Genomic DNA, 9,010 nt, shown 5'->3' with positions numbered 1-9,010 from the left:
ATCCTTTGGCTTCCTTCTTCATCTTCAGACATGAATCATTAGCTCTCTCCACAATACAAAGCCAACCCTACACATACACCTATTCCGATCCAATCTCAGCAAGCAAATTCTAATTTCTTTCATCAAATTACCTTCACATTTTGGTGGGGTCGGATCCTTAGTGGCATCGTTTCGACAGGTTTATGAAGAGATTTTTTTTTGTGGGTTTTTTTTTTGCAGGGCAGCATGGTTCTTTTTGCTCCATTTTGCAGAGGGGCGAATTTTTGAAATGGATTTGCATAATCGTATTCGGCTTCTAAATTACAATATGGGAGGTTCAATTCTAAGATGGGATTTTGAATCTCTACTGCTACGAGAGTTTTGTACATTCTCTTCCCAATTATGTCATTGGTTTCTCTTTTATTTTTTCTTCTTCTTAAGTTCTTGTAAAATGTTATTTTTGAGAGCATGGATGCACCAAAAGTTGTAGTAGACATTTAGAAGACATGAGCCGCACAGTATACATAGGATTTATACGTGATTTGTTTAAGTTTTTTTTAAAAAATATATATATATACACGCAAATTATATTTTTTCATAAAGTAAAATGTTGTTTTAAATTTTAAAAATAAATAATAGTTTGCTTTATGATAATAAAATTAATATGTTTAAGTATTAATTATAATCTTTAAGAAAATGAGAAACTTAATCTGTCAGTCCCTGTATAGTTTTACCTAATTTTCAATTAGGTTCCCATATTTTTTCTTTTTATTACATATTTACACTTTCCTCAATTATATTTTTCTTCCTACGCTCATAATCTGTTCATCATAGTTGATATGGATGATTAAATGAAATATAGTACAGTACAACCCCATGTTTTTAACATAAGAACTAGATAATTAATTTGCGAATATTAAAAAATTACTAGTTACATAAGTTATTTATAATAAATGTGTGCTGTCTTCCAAAATATCCTTGTTCATTATTTGGATTAAAATGAAAATCTTTTAACATGTGTAATCATCATGAAGACTACTTTGAGAAAAAAATAATAAGTAAATATAGAAAACAAAGTAGATTGAGGTATTAGATATTAAGTGAGAGTTATCTTATCAGTTATTAATACTGTTTTCCTTACAAATTAATAAATTATGACTATTGGAATCAATGCTTATAATTGATAAAACTATAGGGAGATCAATAAATAAGACAAGATTATAGAGACTTGCATATGATTATTTAATTTGTGCCAATAAAATTCAAGGAAAGACTTATAAAATAAAAGGTTTTCAACTGTACGTCAACATCGATAGTAAACGACACTTAAAATGAAATTCAAATGTATTTTCTTCACTAAGGTAAAACTGAATAAGAGGGAAAACACATTGAGAAGTGGACATAATTTTATAATGCTGAAGCTAATAGTGAAACCAAAAAAAACTTTGTTACTATATTTGAAGTAGTAAATAATAATAATAAAAATCTTAATGAACACCATGCCACTAAAATCAAAATTAAAAAAATTAAAAAAAAGACTAACACTTGGCATTTCCATCTCTACCAATATAGTCATATACTATATTGGTCATATCACATATCACGTTTATTTTTAAAAAATGGAAACGCGCTCCTTTATATATACACACACCTAACTAACTTGACCTAAGTTTGCTCCTATATATGTACACACACACTTTCATTCTAAAACACCATGATCCTTCTTTCGTTATTCTCCACATTATTCCCCATACAGGCCAAATCTTCATTCCATTATTTGATTTTCTTCTTCTCCATCTTCTTCTCTCAACTGAACATGCTTCGACCTCCTAATCTCCTTCCATTATTATTTATCTTCGTATTCTGGTCAAGCTGGAGTCTTAACAGCGTCGTTTCAGACCCACAGACCAATCTTCTTAAGATCCGGTGTACCCCATATGACAGGTTCGTGGTTAGCGACATCTCCGTCTTCAATGAAAATCTAAACGTAACCTTCAGAGACATCAGACGGCAGCTTAGCGACCAAAACAAGCACTTCGCCACCGCGGCGAAGGAGGCCAATGGAGAAGGCCCCGTTTACACTATTTTTCAATGCAGAAACTATCTGTCCATCGCCGACTGTGTCTCCTGCTTCGACGTCGTTGCCGTTCAAATCCGCAGCTGCACCGCCGCCTTGGCCTCGGCTGCCCTTGCCGTCCTCGATGGTTGCTTCCTCAGGTACAACTTGTTGCCATCAATGTTTGACTTTTTCATTAGCATATAGCGTTGAGATATCAGATAAGATATAATTGCGACATTTTTTTGGTTTGGGTCAGCTATTGCGATGCAATTTATACGTATACGCGTGTGTGTATATATATATTTATATATATCAGTTATCGATGCGTGTTTTCTTAATTGATTATTTAATGAGCAGAGAGACGGAGAGCCGAAACTTTGGATTATTCGGGCTTGGGAAAAAAAAAAACTCTTTTGGTCTTATTTATAAGTCGCTTCTACCATATTTTATACAAACAAAGAAACTTTAAACTTTATTAACTCTTATTTAAAATTCAATAACTTTTCAACTTTATCCTAATTTAATATATATATAATATCTTATATAAACAAAGTTAACACAATAATAAATGAAGGTAAAATTGTATATCCATACACAAAATTTCTCTCAATATCCTATAAATAGGACCAAAAAGTGTTTTCTTTTCCTATCCTATAAATAAGACCAGAGGAGTGCTCCAATGGTACTATCTATAGGAAATAGAGAATTTTTTTTTTGTCCTTAGGATAAGTTATTTTGATAAATTTATTATATGAACATGTAATTTCACCTCTAGTTTAATGTTCTGTACATAATTACTTTGCTAAGAATCATATATATTAAATAAAGATAAAGTTGAAACATTTTTTTTAAATTTTAAAATAGAATTAATAAATTAAAGGTTAAGAAAAATCATTGATTTTGGTAATATATGTTGAATTTATAAATAAGAGATAAGGAGTAAGCTTTTACACCTTCAACGCTCATACTGGCTCTTTAATTTAATGCTTGTCTAATTTTAACTTTCCTCCAAATGTTTTGTTTATTAGTTTTCATTTACTACTCCCTCAAGTTTATCTTAAGTTTCAATTTGATGTTCTAATTGTATTTGGTTTGAATATATATAGTCCCTTAACATTATCATAAAACCGCATTTTAGCGGAAAATTTTTCCCTAAAGAGCATGCACCCAACCATAAATATAATCATATATAAGTTAAACTATACTATAAGGGGCCTTAATTTTATATAAGGCCTTAATTTGGTCTCTTAACTTTAAAAGTATATTTTTAGTTCTTTAACACTAAAATCATTAACCAAAAAAATGATATTAAGATATTGAATGCACATTCTTATATGCTAATTGCTGACATATTAAGTTTAATTTTAAAAACAAACACAATTATTACAAATATCTATCTTTTAAGACTAACAATTTTGAAAGTGCGAAAGATATTTTGAAACTTATATATATATATATTCATCCTCTCATCAACTTTATTTATACACAACGAAATGCTTATTGCACTTGGAAAATGATAAGGGATACTTTACATATGGTGTGTTGAGGTACAACTCCAATGGTTTCTTTGATGAGACCCCGCAGCCTTTCAACATCGTATCATGTGGGAATCAGACTACAGAAGAAGCAGCAACATTTAACACAACAGTGCGACAAGTTCTAATGAATCTCCAAACAGCAACACCTAGAATCCCTAATTTCTCTGCGGCCACGAAGATTCATGTCCCTAATAATAATTATAATGGCGCCACTATTTATGCTTTTGCTCAGTGTGTCGATACCGCCACAATAAACCAGTGCCTTAATTGCTTGAAGGTTGATTACAGTAGCTTGGAGATTTGTCTTCCAAATTCGGATGGTATGGCTTTTGATTATGGTTGTTTCATGAGATACTCAACCACTGCCTTTTTCCCAGATAACCAGACCATTGATATCATACCCTTGGTCAAACAAGGTACATTATTCATTCAAATATTTACATATAATCGCTTGTTGTATCGGATGCATATATATAATTACACACGCGCACACGCACACACCCAGTTACCTTGCTGCCATGATAGTAGGGTTTGCGCAAGTTAAATTTTGGTGGCAAAAGTGTATCTTTAGTTTTTTTTAAAAAAAAGAATTATACCCAAGATTTTATTTTAATCCCTTTATTCATAATGAGCTGAGTGACTAATTTGAAAATGAATTGTTTGTCCTTGTGACTTGTAGGTTCCAGCAATAAGGGGCCTACTATTGGTGGAGTAGTTGGTGGTATAGCTTTTGTTTTGATACTCCTTGGATTGTTTGCCTCGATTAGACGACCTAAAAAGAATAAGAGAACTCCTAGAGGTAAAACAACTTAAAAGTCTTCAAATACTGGGTTTATCAGTTTGTAACTATTTCAGGTCATGTTTTTCTTTGCATTTTCCTCACCAGAAGACATAATTGGAGCAAGCAAATTAAAAGGCCCAATTACTTACCGTTCTAGGGATTTGATGTCTGCGACCAACAATTATAGTGAAGAAAATAAACTAGGAGAGGGTGGATTCGGGGTTGTGCACAAGGTAATTTTGATTTGATTTTCAGTAATATAGATGATGTGTTAAAAGCAGGGATGTCTCCAAATGAACTAAGGTGGAATTTCTTATTGATAAAGCTATCATGATTAAATTGCTTATCATCACTAATAGGGAACTTTGAAGAATGGGAAAGTTGTTGCAGTCAAGAAATTGACCTTAAACCACTCCAAGAGAATGGAGGAAGATTTTGAGAGTGAAGTGAAACTTATTAGTAACGTTCATCATCGAAATCTTGTTCGACTCCTGGGATATTGTAGTAAAGGGAATGACAGAATTCTTGTTTATGAATACATGAAAAATAGCAGCCTTGATAGATTCTTGTTTGGTATGTAATACTAACAGACCAATCTCTTATGCAATGTTTTGAGCATGAGCTATTATGCATGTGGGCATATTTCCAACTCAATATTTCACCGTTCATTTGAAAATCAGGTGAAAGGACAGGTTTTCTCAACTGGAAGCAGCGATATGATATAATTTTAGGAGTTGCAAGAGGTTTGGCATATTTGCATGAGGAGTTTCATGTTCGAATTATACATAGAGACATAAAGACTAACAACATCCTCTTAGATGATAATCTACAACCAAAAATTGCAGATTTTGGATTGGCAAGACTCTTACCAAATGACGAATCTCATCTTAACACAAAGATTGTTGGAACATTGTAAGTTAAAATATCCACATATGTTTAATCTTCTTTAGAGCTGTGACAAACAAGAATTGTCCGAAGTAATGTCTATTTTGGAGGTGGGACGTGTATAAGTCAGTAGAAGACTTATCAGCAGCCATTAGCTTGAATACTTCAAAGAGTTCATATCTATTTTCAAGCATGTCATAGTAATAATTCAAATTACACGTTATTTCATTTTTTTTTATTGGATCATAAGGTGTATCCTGGATGAGCCATTATTGTGATAAGCAACACCATAATTATTGTAAATTTTTCAGGGGATATACAGCGCCAGAGTATGCTATTCATGGCCAACTATCAGAAAAAGCTGATATTTATAGTTATGGCGTTGTCGTCTTAGAAATCATCAGTGGTCAGAAGTGTAAAGAATTAAGGCTCCACGGTGATGATGAAGGCGCATTCCTCGTTCAAACAGTAACAATATTCCCCGACTATTTAATATGACCTATTTATTTTGATAATATTTATTTGGGAAAGCAATTCATTCTTTGCCATGGAATCTGCTTTGTTTTTTGGGTATCCATCTAACATTAACTTCTCTTTTGTTTTATTTGATAGGCGTGGAAGCTTTATGAGAAGGATAAACACTTAGAATTAGTGGATAAGAATTTAGAGCCCAATGACTATTATGCTGAAGAAGTAAAGAAAATCATAGAGATCGGTTTGCTTTGCATTCAAGCATCTGCCAATGCAAGGCCAATGATGTCTGAAGTAGTTGCATTGCTTCAAAACAGGGACTTATTAGAGAACTTGAGACCCACCATGCCTATCTTGATTGAAATTAATTAGAGCTTATCGAAGACGCCTCTACTTGTACAGCTTCCTATAAAATACTTTTTTATTTATTTAGAGTTTTCCCTCCTAATATTCTTTTCTTAATTTTTCTCCGATCCAGGCAAATGGTATCAAGGAAGACGACTGTGTCTAATTAATTAGATATCAGTCTTGGAAACTACAGAGGAACTAAATCCTTTGTAATACCCTAAAAAGGCTTATCAACAATTAAAACAAGTAAAACAGCACAAGTAATTTCAAAGTTTCAATAATTAAGTTTGAAACCAAATGAAGATGAGAGAACACATCTAAAATATTTCTGGAACCATTCCAAAACCCATTTCTCAAACCCATTTTCCATAATTAATAATAAAATTGCAGTTACATGAATGTCATAACAAGGAAAGGACAAAAACTCGTTTTGAGGGTTTAGTATTTTACATTGCATCCCGCTTAGCCCTGTGTCGTGTTAGTTTAATTTATTTCCTTCGTTCTGGATTCTTTAGCCTCTTTTACCCCCCCCCCCCCAAAAAAAGGTATGAATTTTATATATTATTGAATTTCAATTTTTTTGGTTAAAAAAAAGGCCTATATATGCTTTATTCTATCACTGCCTCCGTTGTTTTCAAAATATAGTTAGATTATTATTATGTCAATTATTTTTCAACCTGATCTTTATTTAACACGATCATTCATGAATTATTATTTATTAAGAGGCCAGTTACTTTGATATAATTAATTCATGTTTCGAGAATGTTGGTGGCTTATGATAACTATGCGATTGGAGAAATATGACTTATTTTAAATTACATAGTTTATTTGTTTATATCAGTTTTTGGGTTAGGATAAAATTTTTCCTTGGAACTTTTTACATATGAGCTACTATGGGTAACTAGTAGCTTTGGTTCGAGATCCTACTGCTGCAAATGCGATCTGGCACACTGCTTGGAAACTAATCATTCCTCAAAGATGCAAGTCTTTCTTATGGCTCTTACTTCATAACAAGTTATTAACTAATGTTTTTACCCAAAAAAAGAAGAAAAAACTAATGTTGCATGCCTATGGCGTGGAATTAACGTTAAAGCTAAATGTGTTTGGTGCAACCACAATCCTAAAGACTCACTACATACACTTAGGGACTGTCCGGGGGTTAAATCGATGTGGCTCTCCATCATTAATCCCAGTTATATCGGACAGTTTTTTAGCTCTAACGTTTGGGACTGGTGTTGCGTGAATTTAAAGGAAAAGGCAGGGCAGGTTAATGAACAATGGCGAGTACTCTTTGTCATTGTGCGCTGGCTTCTTGGGAAGCGAAGGAACGAAAAATTGTTTGATGATAAAAGTATCAATGCCCACGCGATCCTAGGCAAAGCAAAAGCGATCCTGACAAGCTTTACGGCAGCAACAATTCAGTTGAAACAGATTAATATTCAGGGAGCTAGAAAACATACTTCCTTGCAACCTACCAAAATGATGGGAGGGGGAGTTACTGTTCTGGTGGATGGAGCCTATTCTCACTTTAATGGCCGAGCCGGTTGTGGAGGAACAATTATAGTGAATGGAGGTACTGTTCTTGAAGCGTTTATGCTGTCTCTCAATGAAGGATATCCCTTAATTGCAGAATTATGGGCGTGTTTGATCGGGCTCAAACGAGCTTGGGAAGGAGGACACAGAAGAGTTTGTCTTTTTAGTGACTCATTGGAGACAATACATCTACTACAGGAGGGAGATAATGAACTCCATGAGAATTGGGCTTTGATTAAAGAATGCAGCAGCATGATCCAAAGCAAATGGCTTGTGGAACTTTGTCATATAGGAAGAGAAGAAAATCTTGAAGCAGACGCACTAGCTAAGCGAGCTCTATCCTTGCCACCAGGATTGCATCTCACTCATCTTGAGGACTCCTCTGATGTTGTTTCTCGTCATTTAGCTTAGTTTCTTTGTTTTCTCCTCTTATAAAAAGAAAAGAAAAGTAGTTTTTGTTCGATTAATATTGTCCCAAAAATGTTAAAAAATGTGCAATGTTACTTGTGTATTAAGATAATGTTAATTTTTTTAATAGTTATGACGATTTTACTCTTTTTTAACATTTATGGGGTGATATTAATCTAATAAAAATTTCTGAATATCCTATGTGTAAACTTCGACGGTAAAACTGGACCTTAAGTCCTTAACCCTTATTTTTTTAACATTTGTTTTCATAATAGTAGTAATAATGATCGTAATTAATCGTGTCTTGTTTTATTAAGAAGCACAACCACAATAATGGGCACGTTAATGCTAAAATAATGCCATAATTTTTTATTTGTTGATTCTAAAAGGGATATGTCATATTGGCCCAAAAAAAAAAAAAAGGGACATGTCATTGGAAGATATTAAAATACAATAATCCTTTTCACTCAAAGTCAAACCTTCCAATTATATACTTATATTAACATTTATGGGGTGATATTAATCTAATAAAAATTTCTGAATATCCTATGTGTAAACTTCTAAGGTAAAATTGGACCCTAAGTCCTTAACCCTTAGTTTTTTTAACATTTGTTTTAATAATAATAGTAATAATGATTGTAATTAATCGTGTCTTATTAAAAAATATCATCCTGTAAAAATTAAAATTATTACAATATTACTTCATGAGTTAGATGCGATCAGGATCCTTCATAATAATTAAAAAAAAAGAATTATATAGAGAGAGTCTTTTCAAGGTCTGCTTCGTTTGGAATTAAAAGAGCAGAACAAAAGCACATGTTGAAGGCTCAAAACTCAAAAGTCAACTCAAAATAAATTAGTTGCAAGTAAAACTTTCTGAGTCCCAAAAATTAAATATCTATATAAATCCCATCAGAACATGATAATTGATAATAAGTATTATTAACGGAGAAAAAGATTAAGAATTTTTTGCCAGAAAGATATATTCATTCCATCAAAGTGAGACAG

At 32.7% G+C, this 9,010-nt stretch overlaps 2 protein-coding genes across 3 annotated transcripts; both read left to right on the top strand.

Annotated features, from left to right (window-relative positions):
• The first annotated feature begins 1,760 nt into the window (after positions 1 to 1,760).
• On the top strand, positions 1,761 to 6,131 carry LOC114754540 (cold-responsive protein kinase 1-like). Of its 2 annotated transcripts, none has more exons than XM_028943322.1 (8): positions 1,761 to 2,196; positions 3,586 to 3,992; positions 4,256 to 4,375; positions 4,463 to 4,590; positions 4,717 to 4,930; positions 5,038 to 5,269; positions 5,554 to 5,710; positions 5,855 to 6,131. In XM_028943322.1, the coding sequence occupies exons 1-8, from the start codon at positions 1,796 to 1,798 to the stop codon at positions 6,083 to 6,085; spliced, it is 1,890 nt and encodes a 629-aa protein (XP_028799155.1). In that variant the 5' UTR covers positions 1,761 to 1,795; the 3' UTR covers positions 6,086 to 6,131. The 2 variants fall into 2 exon arrangements, with proteins under 2 accessions (XP_028799155.1, XP_028799162.1); XM_028943329.1 differs by having other exon boundaries at positions 1,997 to 2,196; positions 3,560 to 3,992.
• Positions 6,132 to 7,228: 1,097 nt separating this feature from the next.
• LOC114754522 (uncharacterized) lies at positions 7,229 to 8,005 on the top strand. Its single transcript, XM_028943303.1, has one exon. It carries the CDS (start codon positions 7,229 to 7,231, stop codon positions 8,003 to 8,005), a length of 777 nt encoding a protein of 258 aa, XP_028799136.1.
• The last annotated feature ends 1,005 nt before the right edge of the window (positions 8,006 to 9,010 follow it).

The sequence above is a fragment of the Neltuma alba genome, unplaced genomic scaffold (genome assembly GCF_004799145.2).
Source record: "Neltuma alba isolate B1F8T4 unplaced genomic scaffold, ASM479914v2 tig00001263_pilon, whole genome shotgun sequence".
Taxonomy (NCBI): domain Eukaryota; kingdom Viridiplantae; phylum Streptophyta; class Magnoliopsida; order Fabales; family Fabaceae; genus Neltuma; species Neltuma alba.
This window is presented reverse-complemented; position numbering and strand designations above follow the sequence as displayed.

What these genes read in the sequence shown, in the direction of transcription:
- LOC114754540 (XM_028943322.1), top strand. Translation starts at nt 1,796, where the DNA reads ATGCTTCGACCTCCTAATCTCCTTCCATTATTATTTATCTTCGTATTC. An exon ending in GATTCGGGGTTGTGCACAAG is followed by an intron (nt 4,591 to 4,716) that starts GTAATTTTGATT and finishes CATCACTAATAG; the next exon opens with GGAACTTTGAAGAATGGGAA. An exon ending in ACAAAGATTGTTGGAACATT is followed by an intron (nt 5,270 to 5,553) that starts GTAAGTTAAAAT and finishes TAAATTTTTCAG; the next exon opens with GGGATATACAGCGCCAGAGT.
- LOC114754522 (XM_028943303.1), top strand. Translation starts at nt 7,229, where the DNA reads ATGTGGCTCTCCATCATTAATCCCAGTTATATCGGACAGTTTTTTAGC.